Source organism: Tyto alba, unplaced genomic scaffold (assembly GCF_018691265.1).
Source record: "Tyto alba isolate M040663 unplaced genomic scaffold, T.alba_DEE_v4.0 Super-Scaffold_23, whole genome shotgun sequence".
NCBI classification, from domain to species: Eukaryota; Metazoa; Chordata; class Aves; order Strigiformes; family Tytonidae; genus Tyto; species Tyto alba.
The window spans coordinates 6,477,989-6,502,083 of record NW_024881297.1 but is presented as its reverse complement, the minus strand read 5'-3'; the positions used below and the strand labels follow the sequence as shown (position 1 = coordinate 6,502,083).

The following is a 24,095-nucleotide window of genomic DNA, read 5'->3' as shown; positions in this document are numbered from 1 at the left end:
CTTGTGCTTCCTAGCGTGACTGTACAACCAGCCTAGCTGGTGCTGGCTGGGTAAGTGCAGTTTGGAGTCCGCACGGGCATCACTTGTTCCACTAGAGTTTCTGTGGAGCTCTGCATTTCTCATTTGAATTGGTGACTGTTGTCTGCATGAACAAATCCGTCTCTCCTTTACCAGACCATGTCCTACTGGCACCCTGACAACAGAAAGCTGACAAAATGAAACATTATACAGACTACCTCCTTTTCTGTGTTCTCTGAACATTAGGGATTTTACACCAACTCCAAAGTTATTTCCTGAATTCTTCTTGCAGTAGAGAAACTTAAGGCCAGATTTATTCTGAGAAATCCTCAGCCCCTGGAAGGAGACCTGGTGGACATGGTAGGCAAGGAGCTGAGCGGGTGTCAGTTGGACATTTTGGGGCGAGGGGGGTTAACTGCAGCCCAGACTGTGTTAGCAGCAGGGTGAAGGAAGTGTCCCTGCTCCAGATTGGGCTCGCCAGCACAAGGAAGACCCTGATGTATTAAGTTGTTAGGGGGATGGCTGGAGTAGTGACAGAAGAGAAGCTGAGGGAGGTAGCTCTTTTCAGCCTTGAGAAGGTGAAGGGTTGGGGGTCAGTGTTGCTGGCCTGCAGCTACATGATGGAGGAGGGCATGGAGAGAGAGAGAGATACAGAAATGCTTCCCCCAACCCCTCCCAGTAAACATTAGTATATTGTTGGCTGCTTTTACAGCAGGATTTTGATACTGTAGGTAGTAGAATTAAAGGCAAAGGAGATGCACATGCTATTTTTTTGCACCAATATAATTGCTAGAGGTTTATTTTGCTCCCTTCAAAGTAAGGCAGCCTAAATCCCACAGCATTGCAGTGGCTCAAGACCTTCCTCCCTTCTTCTACTCTGACTTTCCCTTTCTGCGTAAGACAGCTAATTTCCATATGCATTCAGGGGGATAGCTGCTCGCTTCAGTGCTTCCAGGGATCCTTCTGGGTATGTGCTGTGTCTGGGCTGGGGCTAGCTAGCAACAGGCATCCATATGGGAGGAATTTATATTGTCTGAGCGGCCTGAACACTGAAGCACTGTAAATGGTGTTTTCACACACTGCAGCTAATTCCCACAGTTTCCATTGCTTTAGGCTGTTGCTTGTGATGAAAAACAAACAGAATGGTCTGGGAGCTGAGGAATGTAGTCTGAAACACAGTCAGCACACGGCCTGTGCTGGGGTGTACAGCTGGAGTCAGAAAGGGAACTGTGTAATGCCTGTACAAAAAAGAGGTGTCCCAGCACAGTGCTCCTCAGTGTCAAGGCCACAGTTCTCAAAGGGTTTCGGAGCTCTAAGGACCCAGCAGGGTAATCCACTTCAGTGGCTGGATGCTTTACCTTCTTAGCAAATTGAAGTGATTTCCTGGAGACATACTCAGAGCAAGTTTCAACACTGAACCTGTAGAGTAAATGGAAATACTCACTATTAGGGAGCATTTCCCAGATTTCTTACTGAACATGAAAGTAACTCTGGTAGGGGACAGTGACTTTTTGGAAGTATGCTGAGCAAGCACATTGAGTGTATCACATGGATTTGTATTCTTTTAGGATGACTATGTATATAATAATGCTTCAGCTCCTCCTTTGTACTGGTGCCTGCCTTTTACTCAGGCCCTCATGCTCCTCTCTCTACGCCTGGTCTTTCCCATAGTCTAGTGCTTGACTCCCCCTTGCAATTTGTGTGCTGCATTTTCTCGTGAAATGAAATGTATGCAAAAGTCTGGTTTGCACACTACTTAATGATTATTCTAGTGTGCATGACGTGTGGTTCCAAATGCTGATATTGATGATTAGCACATATTTATCACACCCACAAATAATTATCTGATTCTCATACTGGACAAACTTAGACCTTTCTGAGGCTGCCCATACACAGTAAAATATCTTACCATGTGCAGAATCTAGGAATTTTTCCTTGTCTAATTCTGCCAAACCTGCGGAAGGGCCCTCTTTGTTCTGCATTCTGTCAAACTGACTTACTGCGGTTTAACAGAAAAACTAATAGAATATTTTATTCCATGAGCTTCTGGTGAACATCAACCAAGTCATTCTCACAGTACCCAGTCACCTGTTTTGAAGAGTTAACAGTGGGGTTTTTTTTTGAGGAACCCCTTTTGTATTTTACTTGGATGCAAAAATAATTGTGCACTAAGAGCTTGTTGCCAGTGCTACAAGGACCTCTTCATTCTTCCCTGTGTAAAAATGAAGACCATCAAATGAAACATTAAAACAGCAAACTGTATTGTCAGTGGAACTTTAAATGGTGTACATCTGCCTTTGGTTATCTGTGTGCTGGGAAATACAGGTAAACCTGCCTTATTACATAAAATATCACACAAGGACCAGATTTTGTTGGGGAGTGAGTCATCAAGGTTCAGCTGAGTTTTCATGCTCAGGGTCAGCTGGTACCTGATCCTCAGTGGCAGTTGCTTTTTGAGACCCACAGATGCCCAAAGATCTGCAGAATCTTGCCGATAGGCATTATTAATGTGCCTGTGCAACCTTGCAGAAAGCTGTTTGTAGGCGAATGCCACAGACTTGGGTAGTTCATACAGCTTGAGCTGAGATGTATGAGTCAGCCCTGGGCCTGGGAAGGAAACCAGTTTCTGGGCAATAATGTGATGAATGTTTCTGATCTATCTGGGAATGTCACAGCCTGCACTCTCCCTTCGCTGCCTCCGGGAAATGCCATAGCTGCGTGCATACATGTCTGCTGTAAAGTTCAGGAGAAAGGAGTGTGTGCAGTTTTGACTGCTTTTCCTGCTCTTGTCTGCATTTTAGGAAAAGAAGGGAGGAAATATTTTGGTCATATTAACCAGATGAGATGTTACAGCTTAATATTACCACCAACTCACAGACTTCGTGAATGTGACATGAGCTCCCAGCAGGACTGCATGGGCTTGTATGACAAGAAATCCCTAGGGACAGAGTATTCCGTGCTCAATATGTTTAGGAGTATTTCCTGTGTGACTTGTAGTGCTTCTCTTTTTGGTCATGGTATTTGGAAACTTCATTTGAGGTCGCAGAGGTTCCCGAGCGTTGTCTGCTTGGTACGGTCGAATTGTTCCAGGGTGCAGCTGCCACGGCGGTCTGGCCTTCTGTCCTTTTGTAGGGAAAAACAGCAGAACCAAAAATATGTTGCTCTGAGATGGCGAGAGCTTGTGCTTTATACTACACTGTCTCTGTGCATCTATAAAATCCCGTTTTAATTAGGACATGCACGTAAAAGGGAGGTCTGAAGAGGAATAATGCCTTGCACACATCTGGGAGGCTGAGTCGGTAATAATTATGCTTATGAAGTTGTTAATTTTTTCAGTTGATAAGTTCCTTCCCAGGAAAAGAGGATCCTGGTTTCCAAGCCCTTTGTCAGCGCTTTCCCTGCCCCTTTACAGGAGCTGTCTGACCACCCTCAGCACACCTGGCTGCAAGCTTAGCACGTATACAGGGAAATTGGGGTGGGGTGGCGGGGGTCCAGTCTGGAAATCTCTGCTAAGAAAGTAGCTGGTGGTGCCAGTGTACTTGCAAAGCGCATGAACCTCTATTAGTGATGTCATTAAAGAGCATGAGACTGGAAGTCCATCACCAAAATCCCAAGTATATCTTCTTGTATGTACATGAAATAAATATTGTAGCTTTTGGAAGTTAATGAAGACACAGAGCAGATCAGAGCTAGTGGCATGCTCTTCCTTCTGTCATGTCTATTCCCAGAACTGCTTCAGCTCTGGAGTTGTCATGGATGCAGCCATGGCAGACCATACTAAACTGGTCCATAAAAAAGCAAAACAAAACAAAACAAAACAACAAAAAAACAACAAAAAACCCACAAAAGGGAAGCTATCCACTTAGAGACATATTTTTCCCATAAGCCATAGACCTTTAGTCCTAATAAATCTAAACAAACTCTGACCTGGAAAAATCTTTTCATTTTCTTTTTTTCCCTTCAAGTGTGGGAAGAGAAGTCCCACTCCTTAACCTTTGCACAGCCACATATTAATCTAATTTCCTATTCATCACGATCTAGTGATTTGGAAATTGCGACTACGCTTAATTTGATTTTTCTTCCTACGTTTTCATGTTATGTTTTTGTTGTTTCCCCTATTCTTGTTTTTGGTTCAGTGCTAGTTCATTAAACCTCAGTCACAAATACCAACTGGAGGGCACACAGCTTGTTGCCATTTCAGCTAATCAGACCTTTGTAGATCAGAAGGGGTTATTGCATACTCACATGAAAACTAGGGCACTCTTCTATTGTTCCTTCCCCTTCTTGGGAGGCTTTGGCCAATCACTGTTTTCTTGTTGTTTTGGTCCACCAGGATACGTACTCTTTAGAGAGCTTAGCATAATCATATTCTTCTAGCTGATTCAAAAAGCTGTGCCATCCTCTGCTCCCTGCTGCTGCTGTTGTCCTTGCACAGTAATTTTGAAAGCTAGCACAGTCATACTGGCATGTTAGAAGGCATCTTATGTTTTGCTGTGTTTTCAGACAGCAGGTATAATCCAGCTATTGCGTTTGAGATATGAGAAAGCCAGTAGATCCATGCTTAGTCGTATATTTATTTTTTGTCTTTTATCACTTAATTGAAAAAAATATGGTAGAATTAAATTGGTGTGAGAAGAAAATAATGTTTTGCATTCTTCTAAGAAATGCCGTAAATTGCAGTTAAGCTGTCAGGCAAAAGGGCAGTAGTTTGAGCCATCAGCAGCTGCCACTAGCTTTGCTTTAAACCATTAAGAGCAAATGTTCAGATCTGATTTCACAAGATGTTTTAACCTTTCCTTAGCGGAAGTGTTCTGGGGAAATCAGAAACTTTTGCTGCTTTAAATTAAAAAATAATAATAAATTGACTTATGGGTTATGACACAAATACTTTGTTAAGCACAAAACCGGAGAGGTACACACTTCTCCAAAGAGGGAAGGAGGTGTTTTTTTTTCTCGAATGTCTTTCATTTGCTAGAGGCTCCACAAAAAATGTTCATTTTAAGTGTAATATTATCAAGAATTTGATTAGCACAATATCTTGAATTCCCTGCCACCACACAGCACAACACCTTTTCCCATGCTTATGTTTAATTGCTGCAAATCCAGTAGTTCCCACAGCTTGTTATGAATTCTTTCCACTAAAATTACTGAATCTTGGAATTCATGCTATCAAAAGTTGCATATGTGAAAGTAATGAATCTTACATCATGATAAATCCTGAATGATTTGAGATTGCTTTCTAAACTGTTTTCCATCTTCCACCTTCCCTTGCAAGTTTTCTGTTCTTATTTTTTTGTTGACTTTTTTTTTTTTTTTTAAAGAACTCTTATCCCATCTGAGAGCAATGTTCTTTTTCTGGAGACTTTGTCATTTAGATTGGAAAGACAATGTCATCTCAAACACAGTTGGTGTTTTGTTACTTTGTTTGCAATAGAAGTGTTCAAAACTTTGCATGAGTAAAAATCTTTCTATAGGCCTTTCAAAAGTCGTAGTGGATAAATTTACAAGTATGAAATTCTTGTGACCAGCGTGTGCAACCCAGGTGTGTTGACACTGTGTTGTAAGGGAGCAGACTGCCTTCACTAAGCTTCCATGGCTAAATTCAAAGAAAAGCCGGTGCAAAGGGCAATAGAAATTGTGAACCCCTAAATGATATTTCAAGTGTTTCTATAATCATACCGGACATTATATTTAATAGAAAAGGTAACTTTGCTGGGGGTTATTTTAATATATTGATAGGTGGTAATTTAGATTATGTCTTCACAGTCACATTGCTGCGTATAGATATATGTGCTGAAAATTCAGTAGCCTAGTGGCTCCCAAAGGATTTGACTGCATCATCAGATCACTCTGCAGCTCAGCAGTCTCTAAAACCCAAGTTCAGTAGATGTCTTGCTCCTCCAGAGCGTATGTACTAAAGAAAGGAAAAACTTAGGAAAATTGGCCTGATTTAATTCAGAGAAACGCAGTGATGTGGGGATATGCTTGTTCTTTCTGTGAAGTAAAACAAGATCTCCCTGGGAGGTTACTCTGTCCTGTATCGATGTTTTTTTTTTTTTTTTTTTTCCTTCTCCTTGAAAGTAAATAAGATCAAGTTGAGCTTTTTAAAACTGTTATTGAAAATCTTTTTCCCAGAGGTGAAGAAAGTGTTTGAATGAGTTTCCAATTAACAAAAAAGTCCTTTACTGATATCAATTAGCTAAATACCCATAGAAGTAGTGAGAAAACCAAATAAGCATCAAGCCTGTGAATGTATTCCCTGGTTCAGCACAAAGGAGGTGGTACTTTGGACGTCCTGATGACTGCAGGTCTGAGAGGGACCTCCAGCAGCAGAGCAAAGTGCTTTTCCTCTCCCACCTTTTGGGAGCAGAGCCCGCCGTCCCTCCGTGGGCATGCATTTGGGGCACCTGCCCTTTCCTGGCGCCGTCATGAGGCTCAGCCCTGCTTGGACTGGCAGCGGTGCGCGCGTCTCCGGCGCCTGGGAGTGTTTGGGGGGAAGATACAGATGGGGTTTAGAGCTATAGAGGTATGTTAGAACCCTTTCACCAAGGCATTTGCTTATCCTGTCCAAGATCAAAACAACGCAATGATGATCTGAGTTCATTTTACTTAGAGGTACATTTGAGGAGTGCACAGCAACATATGCTTCCCTACACTCACATGTTCCTTCATTACTCCCAGCTACATACCCTCTACATTATCAAAAGAAATCACTGCTCAGCTATTTCCCAGTAAGGGTATTTTCTCTCTTAACAGACACTGATTCAGATGGTCATCCCTACATCAAAGCTAGGACAACTGGATGCACATTTACTTATAAAACTTATCTTTAACTCTGTTATTAAATTAACAGACAAATAATAGCTATAGAATATTTTTGAAAGAACAGATTACACGGGGAAAAAAAAATGGGTACCATGCCACTTCTTGAAGATGCATAATATTTGCAGGGATCCATCTGCCCTCGGTGTGAATAGGTACCACATTAAAATGGAGGAATATTACATTTGTAATTGCTCAACATTTATCTTTTTCTTGAAACATTTATGGTTCATGAAACATTTATACCCATTTATGCTAAGAAGCAAGTAAAAAATAAGTGATTGCACAGGGTCTTAGTTTTCTGAGACAGAAGTACACAGTCTTCTGTTCAGTAAGCTTGAAAATGAAGGAATAATTTACCAGCTGTCTTCGAGAGATGTGAGCATCTCAGCATTACCTCCTAATCTTTCGTGGAAAGGTACTCCATTTTCTCTAAGAGCTGAGTACAGTTGGATTTTGTCATAAAATAGCTAAGAATAAGTGCTTAATAAGGAAGGAATTACTGCTGGTTAAAGTATGCATAGGCAATAACCAGTCCTTAATTCATTGGGGGACTTACTCCATATTCATTTCCTTTATATTGGCTCTTAGTATGTTAGCTTTGAACAGAAAAAAATTACTTGGCATATAGGGCACAATTAGGAGACCCATGATGGCAGAGTAACGAGTGGTCTGTGAATCCCCAGCCTGTGTCTGGAGCACTGACTTGGTCCCTTACGGCAACAGAGCAGGGTTGGACCACACTTTTAGTCCTGCCCTTTTATGTATTGATCCCCCTGCCTGTGAACCGCTCATCTCCGGGCTACCTCAAGATTAAACTCTTTTCCAGGCTGAAAAGAAATATTTTCTAGCTCCTGAAGACATCCATTATGTGTTTCCTTGTATGAAATAATAGTTGATTTCCTCTTTGGTTGTGGCAAACCCTACCTGCTGAAGTGAAGGGAGGCTAGAGCCAAGCCAAAGCAGTTCTGATGTTAAGAAGTATCTTAAAAACCAAGTTTGAGAGAACCTTCAGAAGGAAGCCGCTCATTCAGTGGTTCTGTGTAAGTGCATGTTTAGGTAATGTCAAATTACTTCATATTTGCTGGTTTCCAGCTAAGTATGAGCAATGAGATGCTCCAAGGTGGGTGTAATAGGAAAAAGAGGAGTTGTATAGTAATTTTATTAATGGGTTTTGCAGGGTCAATGATGTTTAAAGATGCCAAAGATCCTTTCAGATCCTTTTAAGGTTTTGTTCCTCTTCTTTTTGCACCTTCCCTAGTGCTATAAAGTATAACTTTATATTTACAGCTTGTGAATCACCTTAGCGTGGACCCAGGTTGTTTTTCAGCCTCCTCTTATCTTTTAATATTCACTTGAAATCAAGTGAGCCACTTACTGCCTAATTCCTTTAATTTGCATACTGATAAACTGAAGTGATGGTAACTGAGTTTGAAAAGCACTCTGAGTGATTCTTATGGAAAACAGGTAATATCTCTATTAACATTGCTTTCATAAACTATACTTGTTCTCATTGTCTTGGAGCATCTCAGATTCAAAGAGCTTTTGCATAGAAAATTTTGCTTACTGGGCCTGGAGTTGTCTTTGTTCAAACAGGCAGATCTCTGGTAAGAGGATTGCACTTTGGCGTAGTGCCTCCTTTGCAGCTTGACAGCCCTGACTGTTCCTTTTGAAAGCCCCTTGCCCTTCTTCATTGTGTGGCTGACCCTGTAGCATTCCTGTGTGTGTCTGGCTCTTTGAACACTATTTTGAGATAAAACTCTTCACTGTGTTACATTGCATATTTTAGTCTTTGGAAGTGTAACTTCTCTAGCTAGAAAAGAAAAAGTTACCCCATTAAAATGTAGTATTTTCTTACATTGTTTCAGATTACCTGCTCTGTAAACAGAGTTGGAAGGTCACATTTGCTTTAAACAGTTGTGTCCTCCCTTTGACATTGCTGGCAATTATTTTGCCTTCCTTGGTAACTGGATTGCTTTTTGTAATACAAATGTTTCAAAAGCATTTCACTGATGTGGTTCAGTTCCTGGAGCAAAAGCTCACTGGCACCTCTGCCCTCCCGTGTCCCGATCTGCTCTGTACAGAACAGGTTGATCATGCATGGGTTGTGACTCTGGCTTGGGCACCAGGGTGATTAGACTCTTCTGTGCACCTGCAGATTTCACTTTGCCATGGATGCTCTTCATGCTACCAAAATGTGGATTATGATACAGGCCTTCCCTTGTCTTAGACAAGCCAATCTCCAAGTTCTTTTTTCCTGTCTTAACCCATGACTGCAGTTTTTCATGGGAATCCTGAACAGACAAGACAAAAGAAAATGTGGAGAAAGGCCTATCTAAAATTAAGGCATGCTTTTCATCATTAAAGGGTTTTATCCTGAAATCTGAAAAAAGGCTGCCCATAATCATATGATGTTTCCTTAAAGCAAACGACTTTCACCAAAGAACTTGGCTTACGCTGGCCTGTAGAGCAGCCAAAGGAGAGGTAGTATTTACCAGATTTGTCATGATAGATCAGTAGAAATGTAAGTAGAGTGGTCCTTCAGAAGACACCATAGTAAAAGCAATCATCCTGCTGCTTTGACAAATTTACTAACAGCTGTTCTGGTGCCATTTCTGCTGTACAGTCCTTCCACCAACCAAGGAGGGAAAAGGGTTTTAATTAAATGAGCAGATTGACATGTTCAACTTGGATAAAATCGTGCCATCTGTGTAGGTTATATTTTCAGTTCTCTCCACAGCTTCTTAGATTTAGGGTATAATTCAGTGATGCCCTCAGGAAGATGCACTGACCCTAGAGCACGGGGGTTACTAAGGCATAATGTCAGGCTGTACTTGTAACGAGATGTATACTGCAGCATCTCATTTCTGAGCTGCGTAATTTTTCTTTTACAATTTTGCTTTTGCTATTAGGTCTTGTTTTACTATTGCATCGCTACCTTGTGCTAGCCACAGCTGCTACTGTAGATTTCGGGTAGTACAAGGTATATGAAAGTTATTTATTTACCATAACTAAACCTTGGTCAATAGATACTCAGTATGGGCCACAGATTAAGAAACGTTTAATGCCTTAACCAAAGCCATGTTTCTGGTGCCATGTCTTGGCCAGCTGCTTCCGTTCCTCAGAGTGGAAGAACGGTGGGGCTGGGTGGAGGAGGCAAAGTCTGAGGCTGGGGAGCTACTGCCAACAAGAGACTGTATTCTGTCAGCATAGTATGGGAGGCTGTGCAGGGGCTGCCTGCGTGACCGTTGCTGTGCAGACAGATGACTGTCCAGTAGTACAGCCGCTATTGGCGAGGGTTTCAGATAGGCCAGAACAGTCATGAAACAGAGATTAATAAAAAGCATTGTTCATCTATTTATTCCCTGCTAGCACTGTGTTGCTGAGTTCGTACAAAGTAGTCAGCTCAAGAGAAGATTGCTCTTAATTCAGATGGAAATTGATAAATAAAGTTTTGTAGTGCTTTAAATGCAAATTTAGTACTTGTCATCCCATCAACTTGTAATAGATTAGAGCAGGGTGTTTAATATGATGAGATGCAGCGATAAATAAAAGGCTTTTATAGCTTCAGAGAAAATCTTTATACAGTTTAATTGTGTAGACAGAATCAATTCCCAGGAAGGCCAAGAGGGAAATCACTTGATAATTTTAATCCAGAATCAATTTTATTTAAGTTTTCAAAATGTGCTGACCCAACTTTTCCATGCAGTCTGTGTCTGCTGAAGTAGCAAGCGCCTTGTGGCTGGTGTATTACTTGAGTTGGGATCCCCCTTATATAGAGCTGAAGTACCTGCTGAACAGATGAAGCTTTTTGAGAGCTGGTACTGCTCTACCAGTATTGAAATATTGTCTGCCAACACTCTTATCTCTGAGTGAGATCATCTTCTTTCTGCTGCAATATATGAGTTGATGATAAAAGGTGCTGTTGGAAAATACTGCCCGATTCCTGCCTTTTCAGCTGCAGGACAGTGTCTCAAATGTTGCTGGAACCTGTAGGAAGGGATTTGTCAGGACTTGAAGAGATTTAAATGTCTGAAAAGGTCTGAACAACTGTATGGGAGGCTCTGGATAAAATCTAGTAGTCTGCAAAGAGCACAAGGAAACAGCTTCAGATGCTCTCTTTTCCTCTAATGACACTTGGTAAAAATAATAGCTTTTACTTTAGTTTTTACGTATCCAATTTCTTCAAAATACAAGAATTAGGTTGTCTTTGACCAGCTAGGCCACCTTTTATCCAAGAGATAGCAAGCTTCCTGGTGAATGCCCACGAATTGCACTGTTTTCTGTCTCAGCTGTCATCTGCAGGAATTTGTTGAGCTATTTCAGTTTGTTTGAAGGAAGGATGTCAGCTAAGACAGGTGTGTTTGTAAATCCTGATGGTGCCGGACTGTACTTCATCTAGTACGTGGAAGAACACTGGGGCTTTGTAAGTGCTGCTTGTCCAGCTGTAATACCATGCCTATGTACACATTTTGTCTGGATAGGCTTTAAAAAGAAAGCAATGAGCATCAGAAGAAGTAGTCATGTGCTACCAGATGTAGGTATGTTGCCAAGGAGAAAAGGTATAAAGAGAAGGAGACACAAAATAAGGGAGACTTCTGATGGTGAATGCACATCTGAAGTTTGGAACCTGCTGCATCTGTAGATTTCTCATATTAATGAGAAATTCATGTATGCTTTTGAAGTACTCTTACTTCAGTTGAAATTATTTAAATGATTTTTACAGAACATAACATATCCTGTGCATTGTACAGTGTCTGAAGGTTGCCCCTCACTGTACAACTGCACCGGTTGGAAAAGTTTTTGTTATTTATCCTTCAGTAAATAGTTCTGGCTATTTCCAAATGTTATCAAACAGTTATGTCTCCTGGTGTGATAGTGTGTAAGATACAGATATGCATAGAGTACCTGAGCCAAGGCTTTGTGGGTGCTTGTACTTGTGGATGGAGTATGTATATGTGTGTCACATCGGGAGGATGGCCCTCCTTAACACAGAGTTGGGTTTGACTTTGTTTAGTTCCTCAAAGTTCCCAACATGCTTGTTGTAGACACTGATGCACACAGTACATGGCAGCCTTCAGGGTGTTTCTGATTCTCAGCACTCTGTAAGGACCACACGTTTAGGGTGAAGGGGAAAAGAAATTGTGCTCTGTCTCCTTGGAAAAGCGTGCAATTGATGGAAGTATAGGAAAAGGTTATCCAAACAGTGTAAGACCATGCTGAGCTTGGAAGTATATTGGATTGGTTCAGGGGTGATTACAGTATAAAAAGTCACATTCCTGTTTCCCAAAGGAGGAAACAAAACTAGATCTTGTGTTCATGTCCACAGGCATCAGGGTTGCAGTGAACTTGCTGCACAGGTCAGGGCAGCACAGCAGGGTGGAAGGCTCTAAGAAGCCCTGTCAGAATAAAAAGCCCATAAATATCATTGGAGCTGTGAGTCCATCCCCAAGCCTCTGTTTGTGTGTAAAACAGATCCTTCACAGAGCGCTGGCAACAAGCCTAGATGTTTACTGAGAGGGCTCTGCTCTGAGCAGGATTTGATCCTACCCTTTGGAAGACACTTGCAACTTTTTTCTTCTCTAGCCTGGACTGACCAATAAATTAGGGGGTTTTCAGTAGCTGCTAAAAGTTGTGCAGCAAGTGTGACAGCTCAGCTCCAACAGCCAGCAAAAACTGGCCATTCAGATAGGAAGCACTTTGGAGTAGTAATTTCCGGGACTCCTTGGGGATGCCCACCCCATACTGTGGCTGAGCGAGCCAAATTGGAAATAAGGTCACAGCTATCACCTACGTTCACTGCAGAACGGGAGTGTGTCTGCTGAGGGCATCTCTACCCAGGGCAAAGCAAATATGTAATTTATTATTTTTAGCCTAGGTAGCAATGGTGGTGGAGCGAGTAGTGGCAACAGCTGGGGAATGAATACATTACATTTCTGTTCTTAGAGTTGCCTCTCTCAGGTCTGTTTTAGCTATTTCACTGTTGCCTCATTACATTCATTTTGCTAACCGTGGAAGGGGGATAAAAAGATTTATCTGTTTACTGCAGCCTAGAGGAATAATCTGTTTGCTTACATAACTCCTTCTCAAACATATTTTATTAGCATTAGCCGTAGGAATAACTGTTCTCTTAGTCCCTGGGCAAGACAGTATTTAATATATGGTATTTTTGGATTTAGCTATGAGGGATATAGAAAATGAGTATTCACCACTCTTTTGTCTCTGCTTATAGACTGCATAAAGGCACTTCTGTGGACAGTAGCAAGATTTCTGCTTTCTTGCTGTGTCTTCCCTTGACCCTTTCTCAAAGTTAGAGTGATGTAAAGTACAGAAATTTAGCTTTACCTTCCAGCTTGCTGTTGAGTCCATGTTTCTGGAATAACCTACTGATCCTAGCTGTCACGTTGCAGCTGATGTGTCTGTATGTGAGTTGGGAAATGGTAGTGCACAGCTAACTCTTGCCCTGTCACTGCTCTCCTCTCCTGGAAGCTTTGGAATAAATATAAGCTTGCATTATTCCATGTCCTAATCAGAAAGAAACAGTATTTGATCTCCTGACAGAGACCAAGTTACACAGGGTAAGACAGGTCTCTTCTGTAATTTAGGAAAACTACCAGGGTCCATATGCATGATTTGCGTATTATTAATATTTTATAAATTAGCTGTAAGTCACAGTTTTCTGTAGGACCTTTGAAGGTCCCACAGATGATATAAAAAGACAAAGCACTTCTGGGGAAGTATGTTTTCACCCTTTCAGCAAAACAGTGGTTATCAGCATCTAATTTATCATAACCCAGCAGAAATTATAGTATTGTCAAGCGTGTCTGAGAGTTGGCAGGCAAGAGAATACCCAGAAGTTTTAAGAGAGCAGAGACTCAGTATGTCTCTTCTGTAAACCTTTCTGTCCAAATCAAGAAGAAATCACAGGACAAAGTCAGAGTCCATCCTCCACGCGTGCCCTGCCCTTCACCCCTTTTATTGAGCTGGTATCAGAGGTGCTACTGGTTACAGTAATTTTTATGGTGATACTTCTCCAGCAGCAATGGGACTGAAACCACCGTCTTGTGTTACTGGAGCTGCTTTGCAGGTGTCAGGCTATGGCAGCAGATTTCAGTCATTTCAGACCAGGGTTGTGTTTGAACTGATGATGCAGGAGGGAACAGCTCTAAAGAGTTGGATTCACAACTGTGGTGTTGCAGATGAGCTGTACCCCACTGGTGCCACGTGTCACTGAGCTGTTGGAAAAATATCTGGGAAACAAACCCTGTGACTTGCAGAATGTGCCATCTCTGTTTCCCAAAGGCAAAGAGTTTGAGAAGTTTTGTTTTCCATGCAAGAGCAAGTAATGTGTTTTTCTGGCTCACCTAGGGGGTTATTTTTCATGCTCAAACCTGAAAACCATATTCCTCTTCAGAACCTCTGCTTATTTTCTGATTTAAAAACAAGACAGTGCTGTCACCAGCATTTCACTGTGATGCAGAGGAAGATAGAGGTGGAACAAGCATATGGACACTTCTCAGCATATATATGACTTGATTTTGCTTAAGCCCATGAGATACCGATGTCCACACTTAGTTATGTCAGACAAGATGTTAATGGCGCATGTAAATAAAGTGCCAAGTCACTAGTACAGAGAATGCACTGGAGTATCTGTCCTGTCTGATATGCTCTCTCTCACTCAAAGCTGACAGGATTGTGTAATAAGTTTTGAATCCACATCTAAGCTTTCTGAATTCCCCATTTAATGAATAAATTTTTGTTTACTCATTCTTTTTAAACCAAGCAAGTAACAGCTGGTGTTTGCTTATGTCAAGAAGACAGATGCATCACACAAACACCATACCTTCCCAGCATCAAAACTGAAAGTGAGTTAGTTTGAAGTGCAATTTGCGTACAAATTTGTGTTTATGAACCCATGCATTTCAAATACAACAAACAGATATGAGGAAGATAGAAAAGATGTTGTCCTTATGGGTTACAACAGCACAATAAATTTTTTCTGATGTTTTCTTCCAGACCTGCTATAACATTTCTCATGTCTCCCATTTCCCTTAGGACTAAGCTCTTTGAGAAGTAGCATATTTTGGCAATTCCTTCTTGTGACTTAGCTCCTGGAGAGGGTTTCTTTAAGCTGCAAGGCAGAAGAGCAGCCAAAAATGTAATTGTGTGAGTTAAATGGCTGTGCAGCTGAGAGTCCTTCACATGGTACAGCTGACAGAAGTTTCCATGAGAAGATATCAGTATGTAATATTCAGAGTTATTTGGGCATCCCTGCGAGCTGTGTGAATATAACCAACTCAAATCCCAATGCACAAACATGCAGAGAAAGGCTCATCTCTTATACATCAGCTGAATTGGATTTGGACTGCAGTGAAGTTGGAAGGAAATAGAGGAAAGCACTCAAGAAGATTTATTCCTGTGTTAGAATATGTAAAACCAGATGCTGCAACTGTATCTCATAGGAAATCATTTTTGTGCCTGATTCTCATTTTCTGTGATTGTAATCTTGTCTCACTCTTAATATTTCCTTTAGTTTGCAGTTATGGTTGTGCTTGTGACTGACTTTTCACCTACCCGTGGAACGTGTATAGCACAGTTTTATCCAGCAGAGTAATCAAAAGAACAGTTCAGCTTCTCATAGGAACATCTAATAATTCCTATCATTGTCATGCTGCTTTTAGTAATTTTGAGGGCCACGCTGACTGCTTTACTTTCAATAGAGATTATTTTACTGACAATGAGACTTGCTGATAATGTGGAGGGCAGACCCAAATCTGGATATCCCTATGTTTTCTGGGAGCTTTTAACAAAGAACCCAAAGTGTACCCATCACACTAAATTCCCTAAGCAGTTGGGGACTGATAAGTATATTAAAGATTCCCCTTAGTAGTATTCTGTGAGTACCTACACTGCTTGGCTGTCTTCCTTCATACCTCATTCTTTAATACATATGTGGTCATATTATTAAGCATATGTCATAAAGCACAAGGGATATGCAGGACAGCTAAATTTACATTAGCAAATGATCCTTACAATTCACATTTCTGTGTACTGCTGCCTTTTCTTATGGGTGTAGCCCAGCTGGCACCTCTGAAAATGTTCCTGCCTTAAGCTTCTAAAACTGCAGGGAGGAAGAGGCTCGAGTCCCATTTAAGCATGCACTATGAAAAAAATTTGCTTACTGAAGTCACATGAAGTATTAAAAATAATCCCAGTGTGCTCAGTTACAGTCTGTCCAGTAATAACGAAGGATCTTTTCCTTGGGATGTTGGAAACGAAGCAAATACTTTAAGCGGCAGAACTTGGAGGCAGAGTAGAAATTACTAAGCAGTTTGTTTCATCCAGTAAGAAGCGTAATTTATTGCTAGTGGTGGTACTAGGGGAAGAAAGCAAAATGTCCAGCGAAACAGTCCCCCTCATCTTGGCCAGCCAGCAGGAGAGGAAAACTTGTTAAACAGTCTTGACGCAGGGAGCCGCAGTTGGGATTGTGACATCTGCAGGCAGCAAAGTTGCTAAATTTCCTGTCTCCCTGTCCCTCCTGTCATTCCCTCCCTGCCCACCTACACACACAGCTGCTCCCTGCCCCAGCAGCCCAGGTGTCAGCCCACATGCAAAAACTTCAGGAACGCAACCCCACAGTGCTGGGGCAGACACAGAAACACGTGCTGTTTACGGAAGGTTGCTCTAAGTATTTCCTGATGCAACAGAGAGCAGAAGTGTGAGACAGCAAAGGGAATAGAGAGGGATTTCTTGCCTTTTCCATGAACTGCAGGTAAGGTGGAAGGCTATTTGTAGTGTAATTTTTACTGAGGGAATTCAGAAGTTGAGAACCTGATTTTTGATGTAGTGCACCTTGTGAGGCTATTGACTTGCTTAGGTGAAATGTATAATTAACCATTCACACACAGAAATGGTGTTTTATCTTCTTGAGTTACTGTGCTTAATCAGGAGCTGTAACTCCTGAGCTTTAGAAACTATTTTTAAAAAGCCCTACCCTCCAAAAAGTTTAAGGTAGTCGAAGTGTAACTCACTCTTTTGCTTTACACAGCGTGAAGACTCAAGGTTGTGATTTTGACACTGAGCAAGTTTTAAGCATTAGTTGTGTTTTTTGAAGTTACCAGACTGGTCCTTCAGAATATAGAATTATGTTCTGTATCATGCTTTACACTTTTCACCAGTGATTAATCTTCACTTTTGGATGGTGTGACTGTCCATAAGTCATGCTCCCACAGTATTTATCCTCTTCCCTATATGTAAGGTGTAAATACATGCACCCAATTAGAAAACTGTTGGGGCACAAAAGCAGCATTGCTGAGCTACCCACAGCAAATTGCAGTCAGTTTACCAAAGGATTCGAACATAATTTGAGATGTTAACGACACATTCAGTTGCTTTTGATAGTTTTGCAGGTGGGCAAATTGACTTATCATAGCGAATAGAAGTAATAACTTCTAAATTTGTACTGGGAGCCGCAATTTATGTCAGTTGTGAGCACTCGCGTTCGGAGTCTTCACTTTTGAGCTCTGAGTAGAGCAGGTGTCCAGGGAACTCTGCAGATTCGTGTCACAGCTTTTCCCTGGGCTTCTTCAGTGCTCTCCCAAGCCCAGCTGAATCACTTAGGTGTGGTAACAGACAGGATTCATCAGGTTAACCCCGACTTGTAATGAGGAATCCTACAGCACAAAGCTTTAGAGGTTTTGTCTCAAATGGTTAAAAAAACTACCACTGTTTTCCAGGGTATTCTTGGGCCCAGGAGGTGACTGTCATCTTGCTCATATGGTTTGGGCCAAACTATGCAGTAGATTTACAGGCTAGCTACCGACCAAATTCATCTTGTAGTCTGTCCCACTGCTATATGGGACCACTATACTCCAAGGGATTTAGGTGGATGTTCAGAAAGAATTTTCTCAGGAGGACAGGGAGGCTTAACCTCAGCATTTTCAATGACAGACACTGCATACTTGCTGTGATGTGGTTCAGCTGTCTGTAGGGCAGTGGCAGTAGCAATCTCATTGCAGGTTCAGTAGTGAACTTCTCTAAATCTTGGCAACCATGGTCCTGTATTTCTGTTCTTCTTTCCCTGCGTAGTGTCAGCCAATGTCTGACTCCTTGGGCAGTGGCTGTATGTTGAATGCTTATGCTGCTGGCCCACTGTTAAACAGGGGAGGTGAATTAGTCACCAACAACACTGAAAAGGCACAGGTTCTCAACAATTTCAACTCCGTCTTTACCAGCACTGTTGGTTCTGAGGCCTTGGGAACAAAAATCCAGGTTGATGCAAACATAGACCCATCATTTGTGAAAGAAGATTTGGTATGTGAATTATTACAGGAGCTTGACCCCTACAAATCAATGGGCCCTGACAATATCCACCCACAGGTGTTAAAAGAGCTGGCTGATGTGGTTGCGAGGCCGCTCTCCATAATCTTTGAGAAGTTGTGGAGATCAGGGGACATCCTAGAAGGCTGGAAGAAGGCTAATGTCACCCTCATCCATGGGAAGGGCTTAAAGGAGGATCCAGGAAATGACAGGCCCCTCAGCCTTACTTTAGCCCGTGGGAAAGTTATGGAATGAAATCCCCTGGGGGCTCTCACAAGTCAAATGAAGCACGTGATTGGGAAAATCCGGCATGGATACACCCAGGGCAAATGGTGCTGGACAAACCCAGTCACCTCCTACGACGAAGGAACCTGCTCGGTTGAGGCGGGGCGAGCAGTGGGCATTGCCTGCCTGGATTTCTCCAGGGCTTTCAGCACAGTTCCCCGCAGCCTCCTGCTAGAGAAACTGGTACGTGACGGCCTAGACGAGTGGTCAGTGGGGGGGGAACCGGCTGCCAGGCTGCACCCAGAGGTGGGGGGGAAATAGCTCCTTTTCAGCCTGGCACCCTGTCCCAAGTGGGGTCCCCCGGGGAGCGATATTGGGCCCAACACTGTTTAGTGTCTTCGTAAGTGATCTGGGTGATGGGATCGAGTGTACCCTCGTGAAGTTTGACGATGATACAAACCGCCTGGGGAAGCGGACACTTCAGAATGAAGAGCCACTCTGCAGGGAGACCTGGAGAGGCTGGAAGGGTGGGCTAACAAGAATCTTATGAAGTTCAACAAAGGCAAACGTAAGGTCTTGCACCTGGGAAAACATCACCCAGGAGGGCAGCCCAGGCTGGGATCTACCCATCTGGGGAGCAGCTCTGTGGAAAGGGACCCGGGGGACACAAGCTCGGTAGGAGGGAGCAGCGGGCTGCAGCGGCAAAGAAAGCCAACAGGATGCTGGGTTGCATCAAGGGCATCCCCAGCAGAGATAAAGAGACATTATCCCGCTCTACTCGGCGCTTGTCAGGCCACACCTGGAATCCTGTGCTCAGTTTTGGTCCCCTCTATACAAAAAGATGTGGACAGGCTGGAGAGGGTCCCGAGAAGGGCCACGAAGATGACCAAAGGACTGGGAAGCGTCCCGTATGAGGAAAGGCTGAGGGAACGGGGTTTGTTCAGCCTGGAGAAAAGATGACCTAGGGGAGACCTTGTCACCATGTTCCAGTATTTAAAGGGTGGTGACACAGAAGATGGAGACTGCTTTTTTACAAGGAGTCACTTGGAAAAGACAAGGGGTGTTGGGTACAAGTTACTTCTGGGGAGATTCTGACTGGACACAAGAGGAAAATTTTTCGCAGTGAGAACAATCTTCCATTGGAATAATCACATTGGAATAATCTTCCCAGGGAACTGGTGGATTCCCCAACATTAGGCACTTTTAAGATTCAGCTGAACAGAGTGCTGGGCCATCTTGTCTAGACTGTGCTTTTGCCAAGAAAGGTTGGACCAGGTGACCCTTGAGGTCCCTTCCAACCTGGTATTCTCTCATCACTCCATAGATGAATGCACTTGTAGGAGAAGCAGCTGCAGAAAGCTGGCTGCTCGGACCTGACGGGCAGGGTGATGTTTGTAGCTCTCTCATTGCCCCTCTGACTGGGTAGAAAGTTGTGAATTATTGAGAAAAACAATATTGAGTGGGATACTTGTTCACCATGAGTGCAAGAGGCTGTGACCCAGGGTTGTGTTCATATTAATGGTAGCATTCCCCTTGATTTTGGTAGGGCAAGAAGCTGCTGTGTAGCATGAGTATGATGTATTGGGAGGGGAATATTCCCTTCCTCTGGTGACTTCATTGGGTGCAGCTGGTCCTAAAATGTGTTTTGAAGTAGTTTCTCATTGGGATTGACTCATGGCAAGGAACAGATGGTGAAGTGAGGCTAAACTAGTAAGAACTTTGTTCTCTCCTCTGATATTCCCAGTAACTCTCCAACATTTCAGTGCTTACTTCCATCCTAGAATCTTCCTTTGAAATATATGTATCTATAGATTTCTCTTTTGCTCTGTGTGTTGTGTGTACTGCTCTAGCCCAGAGAGCTACTTCTGAAAAGTTTCTCTGGCAGTGGCCGTTTATTTGTTGAGGTGAAGAAATAACTTTCTTACAAATTTATCCTGACTTAAAATTACTAAGTAGAGACATCATATAGTGATTCGGTGCAGCAAAGACTTAAGTCACAGATGCCACCTTCTCGCTAGTGTGTATTATGTGACCAAGTCTGGATTTCTAGATGCTTTTACAGAGTAGAGTCCACCAGCATCAGTGAGACTTAACTCTCTCTGGTTTGGACATCCTGGCTTGCTGTCAGGCGTGCTCTGCTGCCCACTTCACAGCTGAAGCAACTATCAGGAGAATGATTGTGGCTTTACCAGCCTTTTAAAATGCCACAAGTGGTTGTTGCCAGCCATCACCTGCACCTTCTCATTTCTTGGCTTATCTACTAGTGTACCCCAGTGTGAACATGTGTGTCTGGTAAGTGCTGACTGGAAGTTTTGCGTCTGAATCTGCTTCTGGGATCCCAGCTTGGACATTGGCAGCAGCACTGGCATCTGTGTCTTGAATGACATCTTTTGCAGCCTTTGTCTTCAGTGATTGTTTTCAGACCACAGTAATGGGAAGCTTTGCAAAAGTAATTCCTCTGAGATTTTTTTTTTTCCTGGACTTCTCAACCTATGCCATAAACTTTCATATGCAGTGTCCTTATGGGCCACTTTGTGCTCTTTTCTGTGGACCTTATTAACAGCCCTGCAGGACAGATGCTTCTGTTAATCACCCTCTGGAGGTGTTAGCCAGTATGAAATCCTGCTGTTTCCCATGCTAGCACTAACTCTGCAGTGGAAGCAGGTGTTCAAACTATTAAAAACAAACAACACAAAACCAAAAAACCCAGCCATGTGGAACTTTGTTTTTCAGGGGGGCACACGGATCTCTGAACAGCTTGGAGATATTCTTCCAGAGATCTTTTATCATAAAAGCAGCTTAAGTGACTCACTCTTTCCCTGAGGATAGTCTTAAAACAACTCTGCTAATTTCATCTTTTAGTGGTTAGAAAAAAGGATTTATTTTGTGCTGTCTTAAAAAAAAAAAAAAAAATTAACCAAGCCCTCCCCTCCCCCCCCCCTCCAAAAAAAAGCGCCCCAGCATATTTTGTAAAAAGTCAATGGCCGTATTTCCATGTGGATTTGGGCTATATTTAATATTAAAGGTCTGTAGGGCTCGCTAACACATGGGCTGACAGGCAAGTGCTTCAGTGAAAGATTCAGCACTATTTTTAGTTCTCTTACAACAAACCACTTGATTGTAAGGCCCGGGGAACTGCGACATCGTGATCGTGAGGGGTCTGCTGGAAAAGGCGGCGGAGGAGACAGGGGAGCTTGCTAGCTATGCCAAGGACACCCAGCTGATGCAGAGAAGCACCCATCACGGTCAGGTATTTTAAGTTGTCTTGTAACCCTTGGTCTGCTCGTGAAATGAATTGCTGGTCAGAGACGGGGCATGAAAACATTAGCTGGCTGTCTCTATCTGCTCCTGCCCTTAAAGATTTCATTCCACAAATTCCTGTCCTGACTGTCATCTTTTAAATAATCTCTTCTCGTTTGCTTGCCTTTTCTGGGATTTTACAGGATCTGGGGCAAGTTAGCAAATGACAATAGCAAAACAGAAATAAGTTTCCCAAAGCGGAGGCATTCTGCTTTTAAAGAGATACTGCCATTTCAGTGCCCGGGTGAGTAGCCTGCAGCAAGTACCGCGATCCGTTCCCCTCCGCGAACTGTATTAACTTGTCAAAGAGAGCAGCCGGGCGGTTGGGGGCGTGCTCCCGGCGTGCCCGGTCCCCACGTTGGCAGCCCCCCCGCAGCGCACGGTGCCCCGAGGGCCCGGGCGACGGAGTCAGGGGGAGAGGTGGCCGCCAGCGAGCGAGCAGCGGGGGCGGGCGGTGGCCCCGGCCGCCGTGCCGGCCCCCACTCCGCCGCCAGCGTGTGCCTGTGCCGGGGGGGAGCTCCAAGCTTCGGATTTATTTCCTAGGATTTATTATTTCCCTAGTCCATGTCGTGTCGCAGCCTGCTGTGGTACTGCCAGGGTTTCGGCAGCGCCCTGCCTGCCTCCTGGCCGCTTCAGATCACCAGGGTTGATCGATGCTGTGTAACGGCTCCTTCAGGTGTGCTTCGTTTCCTTGAGAGGATTTCAGCCTTCTGGTCACACAGGAGCTTCCAGCTTTCGCAGGGTGCTGGAGCAGCAGCTGGGCTTGGGCAGGGAAACTTTTGCACATGTAATATACCTTGGGTAGCTGGCCAGTAATTCGCTGTCTTGCATTTTCACCATTTTTTTTTGTTTTGTTTTGTTTTAACGCAGTTGTGAAGTGTTTGCAGATTCCTTGCTTCAGAGTCAGACCCAGAGTTTGGGGTGATCCTTGATGCAGGTTAGCTGCATTGCTGTGGTTTAAAATAACTGCATGCATTTTACCCTTAATGATACCATTATCTTAAAATAGCATGACGTGCTGCCTCTTTTGAGGTATTTGGTAGAGAATGCAAAGATGGGCAACAGTTGAATTGCCATGAACTCTGTTTACCTGCCTGGCTTTCAGCATGCTGAGCTGCTGCAGCCTCCTGTGCACTAGAAATGGGTATTACTGAAACGCACTGTTCTTGTACTGCTCTCTGCACTGCTGTGGTCATGTTCTCTGCCTCAGCTTGAGGTGCGTTTGAAAAGAGAGGTGAAGTGGCAGTTCCATAATCAGGTTTTCAGGGTATTCCTGCTAGATGTGTGCATCTGCACGTGAACAGGGCAGATGGTGCAAGCAGAGTAGCTATAGCATGTGTTGGCTTAAATTTGCATGAACTGAGTTCAGGTAATTCACTAATAATGTTATGTTTATGCGAGTTTAGATAATTAATGGTTTGGAGCTTGTTTAAAGAAATACTCAAATATTAAAATTTAAATAGCCTGGTTTGTTCTCACTGATTCTGGCCAATCCAGGTATTTTATCCCCCAGAAACTGTCTTCAACACCAATTGCTAAGTTGACAGTCTCAACACTACTTACTAAAATGAAGGCAAGTCAGTTACTCCACAACCTGAATTCAGTAAACTGAGTCTGCATGGTCTGGAGCTCGTTGCACTTTCTGGATAAGTTAAGATTAGTTAGTTGGGTTTTCTTCTGGAAAAAAAGGAGTAGTGAATGAGATTTCATTAGAACTTCATTGACAAATGTTTCGGTGCTATGGCAAATAGTACTTTTCTGGGAGACATTGTGCACGTCTGTGTATGTTAAAGCTCAAAGTCTGCTTTATGGTGATCAGATGCATGGACATTACCAAACTGCTGGAAAGGTTAACTGAATGTTTCTTTATCAGCATCGTATCTTCCTCTCTTCCTCCTTGTGTTATCCTGAGTGTTTCATGGGCAAGCACCAAACAAACCACTTCTGGAAATACCAGTATGGCTTAGTGCCGTATCTGCATTTGCACAAAGGATACTTATGCACAGTACAGTCCTGGTACCTTTTAGGTGAGCGATACAGTTCATGACCGATATGCACTAGAATCACCCTGGCACAGGAGATGGTCTGTGTGACTAACTGCATCATTTAATCATGTTATTTTTGTACCTCTGCATAGGAAAGACACATGGCCCTCAAAGCGAAAGACTCCATTACCTCAGAGGTACTACAATCATTCTCAACTATCTACAGTTATTGTCAACTACCCTGCTTAAAAATAGCCCAAGATAGCAACAGTTGTGTTGTTTTTTTGGTAGTGTGGATTGTGCAGTATAAGAGATAAGAGGAAGGTAGTTGTATTGCTCCCAAGAGCTGTTACGAAATGAGCATATTTATTTATTTATGAAGCAGGCATTTATTTGGATATAAAATCTCTTCTTTCTCTTCCCCAG

General features: G+C 43.0%; 1 protein-coding gene across 8 annotated transcripts in view; it reads left to right on the top strand.

Moving 5' to 3' along the window:
• The window catches only part of ARHGAP24 (Rho GTPase activating protein 24), a 225,847-nt gene that overhangs the window by 115,742 nt on the left and 86,010 nt on the right, over positions 1–24,095 (top strand). Inside the window, exon 1 of one of the 8 annotated variants that reach the window (XM_032997919.2) lies at positions 20,510–21,629. The exons of 6 other annotated variants lie outside the window; for them this stretch is intronic. In XM_032997919.2, coding sequence (XP_032853810.1) covers positions 21,608–21,629 — 22 coding nt within the window. In that variant the 5' untranslated portion in view covers positions 20,510–21,607. Of the gene's footprint in view, positions 1–20,509; positions 21,635–24,095 lie in introns of those variants that run through there. One more of the 8 variants, XM_032997921.2, reaches the window with a different exon arrangement.